Genomic DNA, 22,159 nt, shown 5'->3' on the forward strand with positions numbered 1-22,159 from the left:
TGAAAATGCCCGAAGCATCAGTCAAGGCTGGCGGCGGTGCTGGCGCCAAGCAGCGTACCATCACAGTCGTCGACGAGCACGTCCTCGCCCACCTTCGCTCCATTTACAATGCCCACGCGAGCGTAAACCCAGATAAGAAGAAATGGACTTCCACAGACATTGAATCGTTCCTCACCAACGTTCAAAGGCACGACCCGTCCGAGACACTCATCCCCCAGACAGGCGACTTTGACTTCAACCGATTCCTCGAGTACATGACCTCCCCCCACAGCAAGATCATCAAGGACCCGCCCCCCACCGACCTCAGCTGGCCTCTCTCCAGTTACTTCATCTCCTCGTCACACAACACCTATCTCTCAGGCAACCAGCTGTCAAGTGACAGTACAACCGAGAGCTACACCAATGTCCTGCTACGCGGATGTCGATGCGTAGAAGTGGACGTGTGGGATGGCGACGATTCCGACTCAGATATGAGTAGCTCTGATGAAGAGGAGCGGGCAAGAGCCTCGTCGTCACGCAAGAAGGAATCGCAAAAGGGCGGCCTGGGTCGCTTTAGCTCCATCAAGAAGCGGCTGCCAGAATCGCTCTCTGCAAGGCTAGAAAAGACTAGCATCGGAAAGCGCCTAGAGGATCGCGAGGCTAAGAAGGAGGGCGCGGCAGCGGTGAATGGCCAAGGCGAAGCCACAGCGCCCCGCGCATCGACGCAGGAGGACGCGCCCGAAGTGGCCTTGGTCGAGCCAAGAGTGCTGCACGGATACACCCTCACGAAGGAGATCACCTTTCGTGACGTTTGTGTGGCGATTCGGGACAGCGCCTTCCAGGTGACGGACACGCCGCTCATTGTCAGTCTCGAGGTGCACTGCTCGCCAGCGCAGCAGGCTATCATGGTCAGCATCATCAAGGAGATCTGGGCCGACTACCTCGTCCCGGAACCAGAGTCCGAGCCAGACGCGCTGCCGTCTCCTGAGCAGCTCAAGTCCAAGATCCTCGTCAAGGTCAAGTTTGCCCCTCCAGGTTCTTCCCCAGAACGCTCGGAAAGCGACGGCGACGATGACGATGACCGACTGCCAGCTGAAGACAGGAAGAACAAGAAACCCTCCAAGATCATCCAAGACCTCTCTCGTCTGGGCGTCTACACGCGGGGCATATCCTTCAAGGACTTTGCGCAACCCGAAGCCACCATGCTTACGCATATCTTCTCCCTTTCCGAGACCAAGTTCCTCGATAACCACGAGAACAGGAGCGTCGAGTTGTGGGAGCACAACAAAAAGTACTTGATGAGAACGTATCCAAAGGGAACAAGAATCACTTCGTCGAACCTGAACCCGGCGCCGTTTTGGGGCTCTGGGGCTCAGGTCGTAGCATTGAACTGGCAGCAAGTTGATGAAGGCACCATGCTGAACGAGGGCATGTTTTCGGGGACAGGCGGATACGTTCTCAAGCCAGAAGGTAGGAGGAGGCCCTGTCGTGATCTGAGCATGAATCATGCTGACTTGTGCACAGGCTATCGCCAGGACCTGCCAGATCGCCCCCAGAAAGCCATCACCATCAAGACCCTCAAGTCTCTGAGCATCACGTTCCTAGCCGCCCAGCGCATCCCCATTCCGGCCGATGATAAGTCCGCCAAGGGCTTTGAGCCGTATATCAAGGTCGAGTTGCACGTCGATGGCTCCGAGGGCCAACGAGGCGGCCGCATTGCCAATGGCGGCCACGAGCGCGAGGGCGAGTACAAGGCGCGCACAAAGACCCACGAGGGCGTCAACATTGATCTCAAGGGCGAAGTGATCAAGTTTCCCGAGATCACCGGTCTTGTGGAGGAGCTGACGTTTGTGCGCTTCACTGTCCGGGACGACGAGATTGTGCGTGACGATCTGGCGGCCTGGTGCTGTGTGAGGCTGGACAGGCTAGGCGAGGGGTATCGCTTCGTCCACCTGTTGAACTCCGAGGCCGACCTGACGGAGGGTGTCATCCTGGTCAAGGTAGAGAAGACGATGGTGTAGAATCTTTGTGAGACAGGTACATCGTTAGCACATGAAGCCGGCGTATCGACCATGCATAGCGCAGCATCACGAATTTCATTCTTCCTTTCTTCCTGCATACCAACTGCCCGAATGCACCATGAAAACGGAAACCATTGCCCAGACTGGCGTCATGACAAAGACGATGACCCCCACCCCAGTGAATCAATCAGTGTGCGAAGCGTCCCTCGGATCACGTTCACTGGCACGACGACGAGGCGCGGTCCCCTCCCCGGTGCCGCCCCCATGTCCATGTCCATGTTCTTGTTCACGTACATGGCCGCCATCATCGCCCCTCGCCTTGGCCTCTCTCATGTCGTGCCCCTTCTCCTGCAATTTGGCGTTGCCCAGAACCCCACCTGTCTTCTCCATGATCTTCCCCACCAGGCTGTCCCTCCTCTTCTGCTGGTGGCGCGGGCGGTTGTCCACTTCCTGGTCACGACCCATGCCCGCATAGGAGCTGCCGTAGCTGTTGTCGTCTCGCCGGCCCGAGTCTATGCCGGACACGTTGCCCAGGCCGCCGCCGCCGCCGCCGGCGCGCCCCTGGGGGTCGGAATGCGCGTAGTCGCTCCGCTGCCGGGGAAGGGGGTTCTTGGCGTACCCGGTCGACGTGTTGAGCGGCGCTTCGGTGCCTAGAGTTCTGGGGGCATCTCGACGTTGGGTTGGCTCGGCGACATGGTGCTTGCGCATGGTGTCAGTCACTGGTCCAGAGATTTAGACACAGATGTAACTTTACCGAATGCTCACTCTGGTACCGGTATGACTCCGTGGGCGGCTCGGTCTAGTATCACATGTGAGTTTGGGTTCAAGGGGGGTCGGGAAAGGGGGTTGATGGTACGCGTTCGTATTGATCGGGTGGCATGTCTGACATCTTGATCTGATTTTGCTGGTTAACGAGACACAAAACTAAGTAATACAGAGATATGTGACCTGTGTTCTCCAGAATCAGGAATAACGCGCTATTACCAGGGGCTCAAGTTGGCTTATATGCTCTCTCTCCATCTTCCCCCACCCACCCCCTTTATCCCGAAGCATCCGCCGCCTGCTCGCTACGGACGTCCACGACGCCCAGCCGTCAGTCCAGTCACGTCACAGTGCCCTCCCTTTCTGTATGACTCGGGCGCGCATTCAGGGTCTTCTTGAATGGCTGTCCTTAGGCGCAAACCTTAAATGCATTCGCGGAAAAAGGTGATATGCGGCATCACCCGACATATCCTGGGGCGGGTGTAGCTCTCCAGCCGCTTTGTCCTTGACAGACTTGACATGGTAATTCAGCATGGGCTGAACACGTAGCAGCCGAGCAAAAACCGGTGTCGTCTAAGAAGTTTGATTCACGTTCTGCTTTCGATCTCAGTCTTGAGGATTCGGTAGTCTCCCTTGATTCGCGTTCTTCGGACGTCCATGCCAAGAACAACGTCGCAGCGCCAAGCAGGCTGGAATAGTTGAAGTATGTGTATAGTTTGCCTTGATGAGTCGGGCAATGGCTCAACGTGGGAGCTGCGTTTCAAGCTGTACAAACGGGGCATGCCTCTTGTGGCCTGGCGAAGTTTCAAACCTACCAGGCTCCAGTTGCGTGCAGCCGTCGCAGTCTCCTCATAGCCGACTTGACTTCTCTTCGCTGACTAGTGCTCCGCGCATCATTGCCGGCCTGCTCTGAGCGTGCCCGTGAAGGACCATCTCCCGACCGCCCTTGGTCCCCCACCAGGCCACGCCGATGGCCGCTCGCTCGACATCCATTTCTCCACTCACGAGCATGTCGAGAAATCTCTTTTTGACTGGTTCGCGAAGACGAGGATCCTCAATGGCATGCAGTGACTCAGCTGCCCCAGACAGCCACTCTTCCACAAGCGGCAAAGGTAGAAATGGCAGGGAATCAATCAAGGCCAAGACTATCGCGCTTTGTTGCGACAATTCGTCTCCCGATGCCTGGTACGCGGGGTCCTGCGCCATAATATTCTCCGGTAGAGGTGCTGTGTCCGCGTTGACCATCTGCATGCACAGCATCTCTAGGAGTGTCTCGGACATGTGAGGCTCTTGTGCAGCGATGGGGAACGGCGGGGACACGATTTGCATGACTGTCTTGAAGGCCATGCGGAATTGTCGAGGAGAGATCAATGTCGGGAAGGATTCGAATAGCTTGATGATGTAGAAAGGTGCTACGCGAATCGTCAGGGGACCGTGCTGTGGGCAAGACATGACAGATAAGGCGGCACTGTGGGCAGCTTCGAACAACTGCACCATGGAAAGCGTCAACTCCCCATCGTGGGATATATATACCAACGCCGGCTTGACAATCAGGTCATCGCATGCGGCCGTGGAGAGTGTCAGGGGTAGATGCTCAGCAAGGTTGAGGTAGAACAGATCCAGCATCCTCTGTGCCTGGGGCGTCGGCAAAGAGGACTCCGCAGGTTTGATCTCGTTGAGGAAGATCTCAGAAGCAGCTGCGTATCTCGACACAATATCAATCGAAGTCATGTACGCAAACGTATAGACTTGAAACGAACTGTTGCCGTCGCGCGCCGAGATGAAGTAGAGGTTCCTCAGGATATGCAGGGACTTGACGGCAACCTCCGGCGCAGTCACATCGTTATACATGTGCGGATCCAACAGGCTTCGCGACACAACGGCTTGCAGTATGGAGGACACACCGAAAAGCAGCCTTTTGAAGGTCTGCCACAGCGCGGGCCATGTGTTGCGAAGGGTCTCTTGGCTGAGCCGTGAGCCTTCGAAAGCAGGATCTACGTCACATAGAAGTGAGCGAGACCAAGTTTCCCAGATCTTCTGACTGAAGGCCCACAGCTGGTCTTGAGCATCTAAAACCGCTCGTGTGTCAGAGGCATTGAGGATGGCGAAGCCAGCGAGTTTGGACAGAGGACCCAGGTTGCCCATCAAAGGTTTCTGCGCCATGTTCTGCATGACGCGGAAGGAGGGCGACGCAGAAGGCCACTCCAGAATGCCCCCAACGCTCTCTGTCGTTTCGCGTCCAATGTGCTCAAGGAACGACCCGTTATCGAAGCCCTCCTCGCCGGTGATCGCCCAGATCGTGAGAGGCAAAAGTGAGTTGCAATGAATCTGTGCTCGGTGGTGCTCGGACAGCAGCGGGAACGCGAAATTGAGCGCCAAGACGATGGACCCTGCTGCGATGCCGCCATCAAACAGGTGGTCTTGCAAGGCGAGGTTGGCGGCCGTCACGACCGCTCCTTCTAGGGTGCTCCGCAGCGATCGGGACAGCCCCTTCCTACCCTCGTTCTCCATGCCCATCAGCACGCCAGTGAGGACCAGAAGATGCTTCCATCGTTGCGAGCGTTCGTCGGCGCCTTTCACGACCGCCCTCGTCCATTCATCGCACTGTAGACCTCCAAGCTCGCGCGGTTGCAGGACCGGAGTCTTCTGGCCAGCGTCTCGCTCGTGCTCGTGCTCGTGCTCGTAGACTCGCAAAGCGGCTGTGTTGTATATGCTGACGATACGGACAGCAGTGCGCAGTCCGTCTGGCTGGTGCCATATTGCGCGCGCGGTGAGAAGCTGCGACGTGAGGACGCCCAGGTTTAATGGGTTTGAGAGCTGGGTCAAGAGATGTGTCGTCGTTCCGATGATCTGCTCGGTCTTGGGACCATCGTGCACGTCTTGATAATACTGGAGGACCGTGTTGAGCAGTCGGTCCGCAGGCATTGTGGCGCCAGTTGACTATTGAGAGAACAGTAAACAAGTCGACGTCTTGTTCATCGCCTGTGGTCGAAGTTGAGAGTCGGAAGTTGGAGCTTGGAATGCGCAGACAGCATTGCAGATCCTCGGTCACTCAATTGCCGAGGCTGTCGCGACCAAGTCCAACCTCATGACGTCGATTGCCTACCCTGCACACGGATTACCGTAGATCCCCAACTCCAACGGGATCCGAAGCTACCGTACGGAGTACTCACCTCTTCTCAACACCACTTGCTATCGACCATCGTACGCGACAAAACGCGTCCGAGGCCTAGCCTCTCGCGAGGACGCATCCAATTCTCAATCCTTACCCGCAATCAAAGCGATAATGACAGGGTACCACAACCCGCCGCCGCGCAACTACCAAACACCCCGATTCCCGTCCCTCAATATTGGGACCGTCTACGACTATAGCCAGGATCGACGCTACACGCTTTATTACGTTTCTGATGTCTGGCGCTTTACGGTCATCTGGACGCTCATCGTCTATGCGCTCTTCCACCTAGGCGCCGTCGTGGTGGCTCTGCTTACGCATGGCTGGCGGATCTCCACGTGGAAGTACCTCTGGGCGGTGCCTATCGTGTACTTGGTCATTGCTGGCCTGGAAGCAATCCTCTCAGGGAGCATCGTGGGACTCATGTCAGTCTTGGGCAACCGAGAGAGGGCGAGATCAAGAACGCTGACTGCTGTAGGCTCGGAGCTGTGTATTCGGCCGGATACTACGAAATGAACACTTGGATCCCTTGCACGTGGGGATTCATCAACTTGCTGATATTGGTTATCTCTTCGTTTACGATCCAAGGTGGCCTCTGAAGATGTCAACGCCCGCGGATGCCCGGGTCGATGACCAGAACAAGCAACAGCACGACAGCATCGCCAAGTCGCAAGACTCGCTGCATGCAGCAAGCAGTCAAGACGAAATTCGCCCGAACCTTGGTCACGTTATCAACTCAATTTACTACCTTGGCAGTGTGGTGCATCCTTGGTCGAGCTCCGGAAGAGTACAGCCATATCTGGCTGTTGAGGCAGACTATGACCGGCAAGCCGGAGCCGTTACATACCAGGCGTATGCGATATCCTCAATGGGCTGTTGGCTTCTCGTGAAGGCACAAGCGTTTCATTCTTGTCCCCTGCTATCGGGCGGTCTTGCGAACGGTCTGGATCGAATTTGCACCCAGCGTTGACATCTTATTCGGTGAAGCCATACGCAGGCGGCTCCAGCGCAGTCTATACTGCAGAGACCGTCGTCGCGCGTTCGCGCGTGTGCTCAGCTGCGGTACAATCTCTGAACACAGCACTGGGGAACCAAAGGTACTCCACGGCCTGGCGAATGCCTGGGGACAATGGTCTGCTCGGTGAACCCAATCACAGAATTGCACATACATATGTGCGCCTACACGGTGCTGTTCGAACTAATGTACCTAACTGCACAGAGGACGGCTGTGTAGAAATAGAATTGTAATACCCCAACCTATCAATCACAGTATGACATGCGCCTTGAGCCTGCGATGCTACAAATGAGCCGTACCCTCCATGAGCCTACGATCCAATGCAGGTGGGTCCTCGCATCACGGACCCTGAATTTAGCAGCACTCGACTCGTGCTCTCCACGGCTCGGGCCACATTCTTGATATTGTTCCGTTGAACAATCATCACCAGATCCCCCAGCAGGAAGGAGCCTTACATTCCCCTCACTTGTCAGCCCAGAACTTATAAGCAAAGGCAAGTCACCCTTTGAACCAGAGGTGGTAAGTCTTGACGTCAAACACCACCTCGATCTGCTCTAATGTCTCTCTTCAGACACGTCGAAACATTCACCTCATCCTCATCCTCCTCACCTTCCCTACCGCACACGACGCCCCAACTGCGCCTAGAGAAAAACACCATGGCAGACAACCATCTACTCAACAGCGACACGAACCCGTCCATGCAGACATTGATCACCCTCAAACCCTATTTTGCCGGCCAGTCAAAGTCGCTTTCCGGCATTGCGCTTCGTGCGTTTTGCCTCGGGCTCACGCTTGCCTCGTCGCTCATCCTTACACTGGCCATTCTCTCCTTCACAGACAGTCCGCTGTGGAGAGCCCCGTGGTTCTTGGGGGCGCTCAGCCTCTTTCACTTCCTCGAGTTCTGGACCACGGCGCACAAGAACACGCTCGTGGCGGGGATTGACAGTTTCCTCCTGACGGCCAACTGGCCCAGCTATGCCATTGCGCATACCAGTGCTCTCTTCGAGACGGTCATTGTTGGCTACTTCTTCCCCAACCGGGTACTCGCACCATCGTGGATTGTCGTTCCTCTTGGTCTAGGCCTTGTGCTCATCGGGCAGATTGTGCGGTCTCTGGCCATGCTACAGGCGGGAGCTAGCTTCAACCACCACATCCAGCAGTCCAAGGCCACCACGCACACCCTCGTCACCACGGGCATCTACTCCGTCTTCAGGCACCCGAGCTACTTTGGCTTCTTCTGGTGGGGGCTCGGAACACAGATAGTGCTGGGCAATCTGATTTGCTTCGTCGCGTACACGGCTGTCCTGTGGTACTTTTTCTACGAGAGGATCAGAGGCGAGGAGAAGAAGCTCGTCGAGTTCTTTGGCAGAAACTACATCACATACCGAGAGAGGGTGGGGACGAAGATTCCGTTCATTAAGTAAATGTCAGCCAATTAAGAGGTCATCTCCTCCTCCATTACGACCCTTTTCTCTGTGAACACCAGTGGAAGAAACCCAGGTCAGGCGCCCATTTTCCGGCTCAAACTGCCGTACTTGGCCTGCCAGGCGTAGAAATACATGAGAGCGGCAAATGGCTGGCCGAGAACCGTGAAGGAGACCCAGAAGATAATGTTGCCAATCAACTTACCCCCCTGTCCCATCCTCCTCTTCTCCAGAGGCGCGGTGAGAGCGATGAGCGGTAGCTGCATGAACATGCCCAGGAAAGCGACACCTAAGACTTGTCAGCACGGCTATTCGAATGGTAAGGGGTCTAAAGTTTACCAATGATATTGTGCGTCGGTACACCGACCAGAATCTCGTGCAGAACAGCCGACATGAAGAACACGGACAGACTCGCCGCCTTGGGGCTCCATCCCCTGCCGACCATGGGCATATACACGTGTCGCTTGAAGTAGGTGTAGACAGGCTTATTCCATGTGCGCCAGTAAGCTCCCAGGCTCTCGCTGTTCCACCAGTCGTCGTAGAATGAGCGATCGCCGAACCGCAAGACCTCAGCGAGGGCGTTGAGAAAAGACTGGAAGAGAGCAAAGAAGCCAGCGAGCCAAATGACGAGTGAGATGGTGGATAGTTTCAACAAACGCTCGAGGATGGAGGGAATGTCGAGCGACGCAATCTTCTCGAGCGAGTTGATGAGAACAGGCGTTGCGTACTGCGCTGTGGCAAACCAGATGAACACACTCAAGCAGAAGACCTCGCCCAGCCGCTTGATGACGAAGATCCACCTGATTTTATCGGTTCGGGGATACACAGGCTGGTATACGAGGGTGGGCGCCCACCAGAAGTAGACTAGATTCCCCATCGTAATATTCTTCGGGTAGGGGCAGCTAGCGTACAGCTCGGGCACCAGCTCGCCCTTGACTGGGTGAAGGTAGGCATGTCGGAGATCGCGGTTGGTAAAGGCGTACGAGGCAGTCTTGAGCCAGACGACCACCGCGTGCATCTCGGTGAGCGTACCGATGAGCGGGTGGAAGATTTTGAAGTACACGACGAGCGTGGTGATGGCCAGTCCCAGGGTGATGTTGATCCCGTGTGCCCAGGCGACCAGAACCCAAGTCGAATGGAACTTCTTCTTGTCCTCTTCTGATGGGCCTGCTTGCCCATCTTTGATTCGTTTGCGCGAACCAAGCGCTTGCTGTGCTGCCGCTAATTCGATGAGATAGGCGGCGAAGAGATGGCATGGAATAAGGAAGTAGAGAACCAGCCCGATAAATATATCTGATCGGCTGTAGTTGTGACACCGTACACAAATAAGAACGCCGTACTGAAGAGCAATCAGATTTGATGGAAAAGTCCTTGGTACATGGAACAAACCTTTTGGATATTCTCAATCATAAGTCTCAAGTTTCCCACGACTGCCCCTTGTCAGTCCAGGCCTGTCATCTGGGCATAAGGGAGCTGCTTACCCAGCACAATCACCATGAGATTGCGGAACCCAAGGAAACTTGGGTTGGCCTGGGCATCATGACTCAAGCACGACGGCCTTGATTGGGCATGAACAGCCGCGACATGGCGATATTTCTTCTGCAGCGGCGGTGTTGCCTTGACCTTCTCCTCTGTGGTGGCATTGGACGGTTCCACGTCTGTGACGGTGACATTGCTCCTGCGATTGGTGACGCCATTGGCGGCCTGGACGCCTGTCGACGAGGCGCGCATCGCAGCTACGTCGTGAGGGAGAGACGCGAGGCTGCAGTATCCAGGGACAAAAGCTGAATGTGGGAGAGGAAGAGGGACGAGCTGGGCGATGATGATGAGGAATGACGAGTCCTGGGAGGCTGTTAAAGTTCCAGGTTGGCGGGGCAGGGAAGCGAGCATGCACGAAGTTGGATAACGCTATCTCGGCTGGGTTCCTGCCATTGCTGATGCATGACAAGAGACATACTCAAAAAGGTCACAACCCGCAAGACACTAATTTCTAAAGAATCTAGGAGGGGGGGAAATCCTCCATGTCAGACCTGGCCGTGGGGGATGCATGCCAGTGTGCGGGCTCGAGGACCTGGTGCCTGAACAGAAGCTTCAGAGCTACCTGCGGGTAGCACCGGCGAACCCGACAGGTTTTTGGAAGCTTGATGAGCATGCGACCCTAGCGGGGCTTTTTCTCGAGCTTGGAGATCGTTTCCAGGGTCCAGGGCCGGTTTGTTGGCCTTCTTGCAGCATGTGAAAGTCTCCATAGTAATGGAGTCGTTCTTCCTTTCACACATGTACGCAGTAAGCATTGCGAACCAGGAACTCTCACCCATTGTAGCTCACTGTTGGAATGATAACAAAGCTGGCTGATCCTTGCACCATTTTTTATGATGGCTTGAAATGGGTTTCAGCCTCAATCACGAGGTAGTGCAGCACCTGATGGGCTACAGTTGTGATGGCTCAGTGTGATGACTAAGCAATCTTCAGAACTCACGTGATTGGGATTCTCGAGCGCGAAGAAGCTCAGACCTGGGTGCAATCATGAGTGAAGCTCTCATCAGCCTCATTGTCTCAAACGTGGCGCATTCGTGCCCGAAACAGGATAAATTTCTCTACCAGAAGCCTGAAAGAGACCGGATCTTTTATCAACCAATCGAAGTTCAGCGAGGAAGCAAAGGTGTTGGCCCATCTGCCTCACCAGACGCGTCGACGGATGATCGAGGCCAACGAAGCACACCAGCGCCATGGCCTATGAGCCAAGAGGCGAGCCTTATGGCCATAAGGGCGGCGACGGGCAGGACGGCCCTCCGAGGGTTCGCGGACGAAGTAAGTCTCGGTGCAACTGAGTGAATTGGGTTGAGGCGGGCGATTGTAAACAACACCAAGCACGCCAGGCAACGCAGACGGCGCCGATGGGGACTTGGATCTTGAGAGGATTCGGCTCTGTGGTCTATCACCTCCGGTTCCGTGCGGTGCAGCAGTGAGCAAGGTTATCATCACCTGGCCAGTGACCAAGTGCGGGTGTTCATTCTCGTGAAGACCAGGTCGTGTGACGATGGTGCGAACTCTTCAAGCCGAAATACCACAGGGCGCGCCAAAACATCCCACAGCACTGTGGCGAGGCTGCGGTGACTCTGCAGCCTGCCTTCGCCCAATAATTCAACGACCGTGCAAGTTGCTGACATTGCTCAGGACCTGTGACAGACTACAGCGCGACAGTCACGCGATGGCTTCGAGACCGGGGCCCTCTTTACAAGCCCGCCTTTCTAGGCGAAGCTGAACGCCCGGGCATGAGCTATATTGTCGATGTAAGCATGCGTGCCCGAGGGTGAATCCCAGGTTCTAATATACCCAGATGGTCCCACCCGTTGGCCGCCCAGCCAAGCCGGCTGATACGATACCTATCAAACATCTTCATTCCTCCCTCAACAAAATCAAACATCCCGTCAACGTTGTCCGGTGGACACCTCAGGGGCGCCGCCTCCTCACCGCGTCGACCAGTGGCGAGTTCACGCTATGGAACGGCACGGGGTTCAACTTTGAGACGATTATGCAGGCGCATGATTCCGCGATCCGAGCTTTAGAGTATTCCCACAGTGATGAGTGGTTAATATCGGGCGACCACGACGGCGTGATCAAGTATTGGCTGCCCAACTTCAACAACGTCGAGAATATCAATGCGCATAGCGACCCGATCCGCGATCTGGCCTTTAGTCCACAGGACAACAAATTCGTCACGGCATCCGATGATTCGACGCTGAAGATTTTCGATTTCGCGGAGGGTATTGAGGAATCGAAGCTGGAAGGCCATGGCTGGGATGCAAAAAGTGTGGACTGGCATCATCGCCTTGGCCTGATTGTCTCCGGGTCCAAGGACCATCTTGTCAAGTTGTGGGATCCCAGGCAACGAAACTGCTTGACGACATTGCACGGGCACAAAAGTACGGTCACCAAGGTCTCTTTCGAGAAAGTTCAAGGCCACTGTCTTGCAACATCGGCACGGGACCAAACAGCTCGCGTCTTCGACCTACGTATCATGCGCGACATCTGTCTTCTCAAAGGTCACGAGAAGGACATCTCGACACTGACGTGGCACCCTGTGCACGCGAACCTCCTGTCAACGGGAGGTATGGACGGTGCCATCCATCACTATCTGCTCGACACACCCAACCCTCCTCCAGGGCAGGCCCTGACCATATCGCCCTGGGACAGTCCGGATCCAACATCGACACCACCCCAGTCCATCTGGCCTATGCACAAACTTCCCTTTGCCCATGACTACGCGGTGTGGACTATGGACTGGCACCCTCTGGGCCACATTATGGCTTCCGGCTCCAACGACCGCATCACGCGCTTCTGGACTCGTGCGCGACCCGGTGATACAGACGTCGCTCTGGATCGGTACCACATTGGTGAGGCCGCCGCCGAGGCTCAGGGCACGTGGGACCGCAGAGGCAATAGGAAACAACGGCAGGAAGAGGAGATGCAGGAGTTGGACGACGAGGCCGATGCCCTCGTGGACCAAGACTTTCGTGCTGGGCCTGGTATCCCAGGCCTACCGCCCGGTCTTCAGCTTCCTGGCTTGGGCAACTCTGTTCCTCCGCCCCCCCCACAGATTCCCGGGGTCGGCGCCGGCGGACCTGTGCCACCACCACCCATCCCACCTCCTGGCATGAACGGTGCGCTGCCGCCCTTGCCAGGGTTGGATCCGAACAACCCGCCCGACCCAGCCACCATTCTCAAGATGCTACAGGATGCGGGTATGCCTATACCTCCGCCCGGCATGCCTCCACCAGGCTTCATGCCCCCTCCTCCTGGCGCAGGCGGCATCCCCCCACCACCCCCCGGAGGGTTCCCTGTTCCTCCCCCAGGTATCCCTGGCATGGGAGCGCCTCCATCAGCTGCGGATGCTGAAAATGCACGCCGGGGACGGGCACCCCTGCCTAGTCAAGAGGACAGTCTGAAGAGCGAGCAGCGGCAGGGACGCTACACGAGAGCTAGATAGTTTTTGATGAGGGAGGGGTTATCTTTTCGACGATACCTTGTAAAGTACACAGGACACATGAATGGAGTTCAAGACTGAGGGTCTTGTCCTGTGATATTCTATCTAAAGCTGATGATGCTGCTAATCTACAGTAAAGGCATGTCCTGCTCGCATCTCCCTATCTGTGGCCAATACAATTTCCATATGCACGTTGAAGTAAAGAAACCACCTCGAGAACCAGCTCAAGCCCTTGGTGATGGCAGAGCCTTCTTGTCCCCCTTGGCGAACGCCTTCTGGCGATCAGCGTAGTCCCGGATGACCAGTGCGCAGGTCATGTCTGCACAGAGCCTTCTCCTCCTCTGCACCGGGAGCTTGGTCGCAAACTCGAGCCCACTCGCCCTCTCCACCGCCTCGACGGGGACCTCAAAGTCGGTGATCGGCTTGTCGTTGGCAATGGGCGCGTTGGGCAGGACGAAGGCGCCGAGGGCCACGTTGCCACCCTCCCGGCCATCCTCGGCGAAGATGACCTTGTAGAAATGGGTAGGCACGGCGATGCTGGGCGGAGACCCAATCATCTCGTACTTGACGTACCACTTGTTGTCCACGGGGTCCTTCTTGGGCAGATAGAGCGGCCCGGTGACGATGCGGACACTGGGGTACTTGACCGTGAGACGTCGGCAAAAGTCCTCAAAGTGCGCCCAGTAATCCCTGTTGAAGCCCTCGCCGACCTGGGGGCACATGTTGGTCAGGTAAAAGGTCTCGTCCATGGACTTTTGGCTCCATTTGCAGTCCGCCGCGGGGACCTGGTGGCCGCGATCGTAGCCGCTCCGGAAGTAGTCCTTCAGTGCGCCGCGGAACTTTTGCGGGACGGCATCGTCTTCGGTAAAGGAGCTGTGCTTGCGGTCGCCCTCACGGAGGGCGAGCGAGGCGGGGGTGATGTGCTCGACCACCCAGTGAGGGTTGCGCAGGCGGCGGTCGTACGAGGAGATGAGCGCCGAACGGGAGGCGACGTCGGCGACGGGGCCAGGGAATCCATACTGGAAGAGACCGGCTGGATCTACGGGCGCGATTGGTAGAGGGACGCCCGATGTTGTCTGGATATGTGGTTGCGGGAGATTCGATGGCATAGGCAGCGCTGGTGGCGCGCCAGCTGTTGTGACTGTGGTCGTCGTGGTAGCGGCTTGCTGGGTATGCTTGGGTTCGGCTCGAAGAGAGTACATTGCTGCTGTCAATGCGGCACCTCCTCCTGCGCTGAGGCAAGCGATCATGGCCATGGATTTCGACATGGTGACGGTTGGTATTTAAAGAAGCCGGGTCGATTCAGGCGGAATACGAGGCTGATTGCGTCTGGAGACCAACGTCTGAGCTGTGCCAGTTCCTCGTGTTGGAGTCGGAAGAGTGTGACGCTGGCAAAAGGCTCCTGAGGTCAAGAGGCTTCGCGTGCGCGTGTTCACGGGTTTGGGGTCATCTTTTCTCGGTGTCTTGGCAGGGTCACTTGCATTAGCGGCGGGTGTAGCTGTTCAATGAATATTGACTACCCTGTGGACACGGCTTACAGTCAAATACTCGCATCGCCAGACGGGTCAAAACCACAACATCAAACCCCCCAATGTTGCTGGCAGACGGCGCACAACGGGCTGGTGGGGGGCGGGGTGTGATGCATTGTGGTTTTGTCTACTTTAAGACACGAAAAAAGTCTTGAAACGTATTGTAGAGAATTGTTCTCGAATTCGGGTTTTTCGCATCGAGGATCGGAGGGGGACGGCTTTGACTTTGAGTTGTATTGACAAACTAGGATCACATGATGGTCACCATGACTTCACTGTCTAAGACAATTGTCAATGTGACAATGTAGCTTGTGTTATAGCATGCATCGGAATTATAATACGGTAATGGAGTCTTGGTCATCAAATCTGTCTAATACTTATGGCCACCAGCACGCGCGCTCCAAAAACCCTCAGGGTCATTTCGCTTCTGCAGAGCCTTCAGCGCAGCATAGTCTCTGTATGTACCCGTCACATTCTGGTCGCCAGCCGCGTCGTTCATAAAGTACGGCAGATAAAGACCATCGACCTGTCCCTTGGTCCACTGGGGCACCTTGGTCTTCAACCAGTCCTCCATCTCCTTGGACATCTCACGAACCAGCTCATCATCCGAGGGCAGAGCCCAAGAGCATTGCGTCTCAATGATGAGCCTGTCACCATCGTCAGGGTGAATCCCCATCGCATTGCCGCCGGCTTCCTGGCTATGCTTGGCGATGATGGACGGGAAGGGCTGGAAAGCAACTGAGCATTGCGTTGTGGGTCGCACAGCACTCTTGAGGAAATCGTCGATGATGGACTTGAACTTGAGGCTGATTTCGTTGTACATGTGCGGTGCGTCAGCGACGTAGGGGACGGTGAAAGTCTGTTATTGCATGATATGTCAGTGACCACGAACTGCTTCCGAACTCCAGTTAGACTCACCCTGAAAGATTGACGAGCCGACTGCAGGCCCGCACTGGCACCGTTTGCCTGTAGCAAACCTGCATAGCTCTGGGTCTTGGTTGTGTCGAGCGTGGAGGGGATCTCAAGAAAGTTGGCTAAGGCACCCTCCGTCGGGGGCTCAGCATCGTGATAGAAGTAGAATACCAAGAAAAGAGGCGGGCCGCCAGCTGCTGTGAGGTCTGTGGGAATGATCGCCGCCTTGACGTCCTCGTTATTGGCAGGGATAAAGTCGTGCAGTGCTGAGAAAAGCGCATCGACCTGATCTGCAGCATACATGCGCATGCCTCCCCAGACCTCTTGGCCGACGGGCACAGTCTTCATGGTGAACTGGGTGACGATACCGAACTGTGAGCCACTGCCACGCATGGCGGTTGCAAGCTCAGGGTCAGACTCGGCAGAGATAGTCACAATGGAGCCGTCTGCTCGAACCGTTTCCCATTCAAGAACGGTCTGAAGGTTAGCAAGCTGAAGTTTCAAAAAGGAGGTTGTGACATACATCGGCGGCGAAGCCTGTCTGCGCCGAGAGAAACGAGATGCCGCCTTGCAAGACAAGACCACCGACACCAACAACCCCTACACGGTCATTAATTCCTGTTTTCCAAGGGACGTGACTCGCATACTCACCAAGACGTCCACCGACAACGGCAACACCGGCCTCCGCGAGGTCCCCAAGAGGATCATTCCACTCGCCACCCGGCTTCACACAGGCCACCTTCTTCTTCTCGTTGAAAGTGGCACCCTTCATGTCGTTCAGACTGACCAACACGCCCCCGTTGACGTTGGCGTGTCCTGGGTTCGGGTCATGGCCTCCGCTTTTGACCGCAAACTGGACCTTGGGATGCTTGTTCAGGATCTTGACGGTCTCGGCGACGTCCTGGGTTGTCTTGGGCCGGACCAGACACGCAGGCTTCTGGTCCTGGACGGTCAGGGACCAGAAGTCCAGGATTTCGCCAGCATCGCCGAGCTGCAGACGGCGCGAGACCAACTCGGGGAGGGCCTCCTCGAGCTCATAACAGGCCTTCTGCGCCTCTTTGCCATCTGTGCATTGGATAGCGCCAACGACAGCGGCGAAGACAGTGGCAGTGCGGAATAACATGATTCGTGTGGGGAGCGGAGAGTTGTAGTGCCGATGGGAAAACAATCATTTTTCAACAGAGAGACATGTTCCCTTTTAAGCAAAACACATCGCGGATCTTGAGCCCGAAATGGGCATGCTTAAGCCCAGATCTAATCCTAACAAGGGGATCCATTGCGAAGGAACGCGTGAATGAGTCTGCCGCTCAAGTCGATGCGACTACGCAACACAGTATTGTGTTTTGATCTCGAATTCGGGCTCGCAAAGGCTGAGTCCGAATACTTTGTCCGAATACGCACCCCCTGTTGGAGGGCATAGGGGCGATGTTTATGGTGGATACACACGTTGTTGTATTCTGCAGTGTGGACCATCAGCCGGTTCGTCGTCACCGATTCGTAAGAGGGTTTCTGTTGATCCAGGAGAGATAGAATAGTCTGCCCCGCAAACCTTGCAATCAGCGGATCTCGGTCTAGGGTTCCATGCATGGCTGACATGCAGTCTGGCCGCGCATTGGCCCTTGGCTTTGTGATCGAAGCCGAATACGAGTCAAGTCAGATGAGACTGGAATATGGCAGCCAAGAAAAGAAACCATGGTCAGAGTCTAGTCGCTCTCCATGAGTCCATGCCACCAGGTACCTCGGGTTCATAGGGTCTCGCCCAGGGACTCTTGTGAGCTCACGATGTTTCGAAGACCGAAGGTAGGGCGGGAACAAGCGGCTGACAGGGTGTTATAGAACCCAAATCATACCAAACAGCAGCTTTTGGGGTCGAGGTTCCTCGATACAACCTTGAGCAGGCATTCTTCGCCTTCCACGAGACATTGACGAGTCCAGGCCGTTCTGCAAACCGAGCTGTCAGTGCTCATCTGTTGCGTGATAGACTCATCGGCCTCATCGAAGCCGGACGGTGCGGGTAATACTCGACGTGCATCTGGTGAACAAAGCGCTCAGAATGTACCTACGAACACGCAGAGAAGAACTTTGCACAAATCGGAGCAGATGCATTGATGGAATTGCAAATGCAGCTGACCAGACGCGCTCAATGAGAACCCTGATGGCCCTCAAAGCGGGCAGAATTAGTTCTTCAAGTGCTCAAGGTACTTGTACGTGCAACGCGACTGGAAGACGAGTCTGAGCCTCCCTTGCGGTGAAGCGAAGCTGGACAGACCCTTTTCGCGTAACCCGTGGTAGGCCAACTTTTATCTTACCTTACTTAATCCGCGATTCAACCTGGTAAGGAGGTCGTTTCGAACAGCCGTTCCAACACTCCAGCGTAGTCAGTACTTACTAGAAGGCCAAGTGGACCCTGCGTCCGAGGTCAAGACGTCACTCTGAAGCCGCTACTCTGAAGCCGCCAAGCCAGCCCTGTGAAAATCCTCCCGCATTTATCATCTCGCCCAGGCACCCCGACGTCAATCTCGTCCACGCAGAACATCATCTTTATTGTGCGCGTCGACGACGGGCCGCTCGCCAGCCAACGCACGAGACAGGGATTGGCTCTTCGAAGTTGGGAACCAAGACGGGATTTCGCATGAGCTCGCGACCAGTCGCCTCGATCGTCGGTTCACGGTACCAGAGGACCTCAGACCGGGGTCGAGCATCACCATGGCGCTGGCAACAATGGAACTGAGCAACGACGCTCGTGGGTGGATCATGTGCATCATCAGTGGTGTTGGTATGTTCGCCGTCACTGTCAACCAACATTGTGCGAGTACAGTAGAATACTAATCATCCGCAGCTTGCGTTTTCGGAGCCGCCATCATCTTTGTCGATGCGCTTGTGCGACTTTTCCCGGGCAAGCATAAATTTCGCATAGCGGAGAGCAACGTCTTCTTGGCCGCGTCCCTAAGCCTGAGCTTCGGTGTCATGCTCTTTTCAGCGATTTACAGCATGCTACCAGAGGCCAAGGAATATCTCAAGAATGATAACTGGTCGGATCGGAATGCGGGACTCATCATGATGGGCTCGTTCGTGGTGGGTTTCTTCGGTATCCAGGCCATCTCCCGCTTGGTGCACCAGTACATGCCGTCACACGTCGTCGACTGCGACCACACCCACGAGGACTCGCACAAGCACGACCATCACGACCATCACTCGACCGAGCGCAGGAGCAGACACCGCTCACGTACGAGCCACGCCCGGCGCCAAAATTCTCACACGCGTTCACCTCACGATACCAACCGCAAAATGGCAGAAATCGCCGAAAATGGCATCACAGCATCGGAGTCGACACCCTTGCTGGCGAGCGGCGCCCCCCAGTTGGCACCCCAGCAGAGCGATAGTGCTGTTCTGCAGTGTAACCAGACCCTCGACTCTGCGCCTGCGAATCGACCCAGGGTAGCCAACGACTCAGCCAGCCTGAGAAGTCGACCGAGCATGCTCCAGGTGCAAGATAGGGTCATGTCCTTTGTCAAGGACACCAAGCGTGATTGCGATGCGGGAGGCTCATGCTACGGGTACTCGGACCCCTGTGGCCAAGAATGCTTCAAGCATTTGGGCAATCGATCCTTGCTAGCACCGCGACATGGCAGTTTGATACGAACCACGACCGGGCCATTCTATCCAGCCTCTGGCTCTGCGTTGCACGGAGCAGGGCGCAGTCGATCGCGAGACGCGGCCCACGGTCCCAATCCGCCGAGGACACTCCTCAGCCGAGCGACATCACGGGAACCTCTCAGTCCGCCCGAAGAGGAGGACGCAGACCAGGGATACCAGATGGAAGAAGACTCGTCGTCACTGACCAGCAGCGATGTCGAGGTAGACGCCGAATCGCAACACCACCATCACGTGCCTGAAAACGCCTTTCTCTCCATTGGTCTCCAGACGTCAATAGCTATCGCCCTTCATAAATTTCCCGAGGGATTCATCACCTACGCCACCAATCACGCCAACCCGTCTCTGGGCTTCAACGTGTTCATGGCCCTCTTCGTGCACAACATCTCCGAGGGATTCGCCATGTGTCTTCCGCTCTACATGGCCCTGGGCTCCCGCTGGAAGGCCATGCTCTGGTCAGCCATGCTAGGCGGTCTGTCGCAGCCGATGGGGGCTGCTATTGCTGTCCTCTGGTTCAAGGCGGCGAGCCACACAAACATCCAGCCGAATGCGGTTGCGTATGCGTGCCTCTTTGCCATTACTGCTGGCATCATGGTCAGCGTGGCGCTGCAGCTGTTTGTGGAGAGTTTGAGCCTCAACCACAACCGCAACCTTTGTATTTTCTTTGGCTTCACGGGCATGGCGATCCTTGGATTCAGCAACGCCTTGTTTGGTGGGCACTAGACTAGATGGTCTCGGGGTTGGATATCGGAATCTTGGGTAGGCTGGGTTATCAAAGAGCGCAAGAGGGTGATTTCATGGCGTTTGGCAAAGGGACCTGACCTCAACATCACTAGAGAAGAATGTACTTATCGTAAAGACGACGTTGTCTGCGCTTCATCTTCGAGCCGGTTCCCGACCCGTCTATATAGAGTTCATGTGCTTCGTAAAAGTGCAGGTATGTCCCCGCCAGATGCCGTAATGATTTTTTCCGTTCCCAACGCGAGCGCAAATCAAATACATCATAAGAGATTAGGGTCAATAGGCCCATTCTCCCGACGGGGCGAGTCGCTCGCCAAATTGAAGATGTTCTCTTCGTCTTGTGCCCATGCGTCATTCGCAGCACCGTAATCCACGTCTGCAGCGAAAATCACTTCCTGCTCATTGTCTGCTGGGCATTGGCTGTCCATCCCAAACAGACCGGCATCTAAAGCCTCGCCGTCTTGGAAGAAGCTGTCGGGGTCGAACGATTGGTGCTCAGTTGCAATATGCGCATCCACCTCTTCGGGGCCGTTGAATGGCAGGGTGCAGACGTAGCATGTGTATACCGCGTCCACAGCACCGTGGACCAGGGTATCCAGGTAACCAGGTCTCTCTTGCTCCGGCACAATTGCTGGCACGGAGACCTTGGGTCGATCTTGACGCAGATGAACGTATCGAACATGGTCCTCCAGCCTCGCTTTGGAGGTGAAGTGCTCGCCACACCCTTGGTCATTCGACCACCCACCAATGTTAATTGTGATGCCCCCACAGATGAATCGCTGGCCCTCGTGTACCGTTCGAACATGGTTGTTCCGGTTGGATCTGTTGGTGAACCACTTGTCGCAATCCGGATAGGAGCATGGCTCGGTCCGTCTGTCATCAACCGTCTTGCCCGAATGATGCATCTCGACGTGCCTCTCTAGATCGCCTTGTTTTGAGGACCTAAACTCGCAAAACATGCAGTCCTGGTGCTCTTGCTTCAGGTGATTCTGCAGCAGAAGCTCGGTCGTGAAGCCTGTCCCGCGTGGCTCTCCGTCGGGAGACGATTGCTTGGCACATTCGTGACACCAGAATCTCGCCGTCCCGTGCTCCCGCTCGACATGCTTGCGTAGCGATGCTTTTGTGTCGAATGCAGCATCGCAGCCCTTCTCTGCGCATGGGAAGCCCTTGAGTCCCTGATGCTCCTTCCGAACATGCTTGGCGAGTGTGTCCTTTTTCCGAAAGCTCTGTCCGCAGTCCTGACACCTGAATCGTTCAGCCCCTTCGTGAACCGCTTGGTGACGCTTTAGGCGTGTTCCGGTGACGAAGCTCTTGCCACAGCCTTCTCGGGGGCAGACATGTTTCCGTTCCTGGGTATGGGTCGCCTTGATGTGCTGCTTCAGATGTTTGTCGACAGTATAGTCTTTTTCACAACCATCGTAGGGGCAGACAAAGGGTCGAGAGTTGGTGTGCGAGTTGAGGTGATCTCGTAGACGGGCGGGTCGGTTGAAGGTCTTGGGGCAACCCGGCCAGGTGCAAGGCAGGGTCTTCAGATCAGATGGAAACCGGGGAGTCTTAGGCGTAGTAGCTGCGGTGGTAGTTGCCGGAGATGAGACTGTATCCGCTGTCGAGATGGGTGATTGGGCAGTATAGAGGTCGTCGTCAATCGTGGTGTTGGTGTCGGTTTCTATGTTGAGATCGAGGTCACGGTCTAGACGCAATCGTTTGGCGGGTGGTAGTGCCAGAGACTCGGCGACTGCGGTTCTAGTAGCCATCATAATGGCTGTGCATTGGGGAAAATCAGCCCGTCATGCCACATTTCTTGGGTCGGCCAGCTCTTTTCAACAGATGCTGACCAAACTTGTTAGACGGGAGTGCGAAGGTAGGGTATTGCTGGAGTCGCAAGAATTTTAGGTTGGCGACGAGTTTCTGAAAGTTTAGTGGGCCGTGTCGGTGAGCATCCTCTACGAGTAGACTCAATGCAGCT

The 22,159-nt window shown here is 55.8% G+C and overlaps 11 protein-coding genes across 11 annotated transcripts; 5 read left to right on the plus strand and 6 right to left on the minus strand.

Annotated features, from left to right (window-relative positions):
- Positions 1-5: 5 nt before the first annotated feature.
- Positions 6-2,000, plus strand: J7T54_001776 (1-phosphatidylinositol bisphosphate phosphodiesterase-like protein; the record flags this gene model as incomplete). The annotated part of the gene is made up of 2 exons (XM_051503809.1): positions 6-1,449; positions 1,504-2,000. 2 exons carry the CDS (start codon positions 6-8, stop codon positions 1,998-2,000), a joined length of 1,941 nt encoding a protein of 646 aa, XP_051364756.1.
- A 183-nt stretch (positions 2,001-2,183) lies between these two features.
- On the minus strand, positions 2,184-2,708 carry J7T54_001777 (uncharacterized protein; the record flags this gene model as incomplete). Its single annotated transcript, XM_051503810.1, has 1 exon — positions 2,184-2,708. One exon carries the CDS (start codon positions 2,706-2,708, stop codon positions 2,184-2,186), a length of 525 nt encoding a protein of 174 aa, XP_051364757.1.
- Positions 2,709-3,611: 903 nt separating this feature from the next.
- J7T54_001778 (Peroxisomal biogenesis factor-like protein) lies at positions 3,612-5,687 on the minus strand (the record flags this gene model as incomplete). Its single annotated transcript, XM_051503811.1, has 1 exon — positions 3,612-5,687. One exon carries the CDS (start codon positions 5,685-5,687, stop codon positions 3,612-3,614), a length of 2,076 nt encoding a protein of 691 aa, XP_051364758.1.
- A 361-nt stretch (positions 5,688-6,048) lies between these two features.
- Positions 6,049-6,533, plus strand: J7T54_001779 (uncharacterized protein; the record flags this gene model as incomplete). Its single annotated transcript, XM_051503812.1, has 2 exons — positions 6,049-6,359; positions 6,413-6,533. The coding sequence occupies 2 exons, from the start codon at positions 6,049-6,051 to the stop codon at positions 6,531-6,533; spliced, it is 432 nt and encodes a 143-aa protein (XP_051364759.1).
- Positions 6,534-7,605: 1,072 nt separating this feature from the next.
- Positions 7,606-8,373, plus strand: J7T54_001780 (Protein-S-isoprenylcysteine O-methyltransferase-like protein; the record flags this gene model as incomplete). The annotated part of the gene is made up of 1 exon (XM_051503813.1): positions 7,606-8,373. The coding sequence occupies one exon, from the start codon at positions 7,606-7,608 to the stop codon at positions 8,371-8,373; it is 768 nt and encodes a 255-aa protein (XP_051364760.1).
- A 77-nt stretch (positions 8,374-8,450) lies between these two features.
- J7T54_001781 (uncharacterized protein) lies at positions 8,451-10,104 on the minus strand (the record flags this gene model as incomplete). Its single annotated transcript, XM_051503814.1, has 3 exons — positions 8,451-8,662; positions 8,713-9,552; positions 9,855-10,104. The coding sequence occupies 3 exons, from the start codon at positions 10,102-10,104 to the stop codon at positions 8,451-8,453; spliced, it is 1,302 nt and encodes a 433-aa protein (XP_051364761.1).
- A 995-nt stretch (positions 10,105-11,099) lies between these two features.
- On the plus strand, positions 11,100-13,360 carry J7T54_001782 (Polyadenylation factor subunit-like protein; the record flags this gene model as incomplete). The annotated part of the gene is made up of 3 exons (XM_051503815.1): positions 11,100-11,181; positions 11,548-11,663; positions 11,711-13,360. 3 exons carry the CDS (start codon positions 11,100-11,102, stop codon positions 13,358-13,360), a joined length of 1,848 nt encoding a protein of 615 aa, XP_051364762.1.
- Positions 13,361-13,581: 221 nt separating this feature from the next.
- J7T54_001783 (Mitochondrial nuclease) lies at positions 13,582-14,559 on the minus strand (the record flags this gene model as incomplete). The annotated part of the gene is made up of 1 exon (XM_051503816.1): positions 13,582-14,559. One exon carries the CDS (start codon positions 14,557-14,559, stop codon positions 13,582-13,584), a length of 978 nt encoding a protein of 325 aa, XP_051364763.1.
- A 697-nt stretch (positions 14,560-15,256) lies between these two features.
- J7T54_001784 (Bifunctional solanapyrone synthase-like protein) lies at positions 15,257-16,921 on the minus strand (the record flags this gene model as incomplete). The annotated part of the gene is made up of 4 exons (XM_051503817.1): positions 15,257-15,745; positions 15,805-16,275; positions 16,322-16,398; positions 16,450-16,921. 4 exons carry the CDS (start codon positions 16,919-16,921, stop codon positions 15,257-15,259), a joined length of 1,509 nt encoding a protein of 502 aa, XP_051364764.1.
- A 1,598-nt stretch (positions 16,922-18,519) lies between these two features.
- J7T54_001785 (Zinc-regulated transporter 3) lies at positions 18,520-20,175 on the plus strand (the record flags this gene model as incomplete). Its single annotated transcript, XM_051503818.1, has 3 exons — positions 18,520-18,574; positions 18,638-19,024; positions 19,094-20,175. The coding sequence occupies 3 exons, from the start codon at positions 18,520-18,522 to the stop codon at positions 20,173-20,175; spliced, it is 1,524 nt and encodes a 507-aa protein (XP_051364765.1).
- Positions 20,176-20,453: 278 nt separating this feature from the next.
- J7T54_001786 (Transcription factor-like protein) lies at positions 20,454-21,950 on the minus strand (the record flags this gene model as incomplete). Its single annotated transcript, XM_051503820.1, has 1 exon — positions 20,454-21,950. One exon carries the CDS (start codon positions 21,948-21,950, stop codon positions 20,454-20,456), a length of 1,497 nt encoding a protein of 498 aa, XP_051364766.1.
- Between the last annotated feature and the right edge of the window lie 209 nt (positions 21,951-22,159).

Source organism: Emericellopsis cladophorae, assembly GCF_022114955.1.
Source record: "Emericellopsis cladophorae strain MUM 19.33 chromosome Unknown NODE_6_length_900724_cov_123_231613, whole genome shotgun sequence".
NCBI classification, from domain to species: Eukaryota; Fungi; Ascomycota; class Sordariomycetes; order Hypocreales; family Bionectriaceae; genus Emericellopsis; species Emericellopsis cladophorae.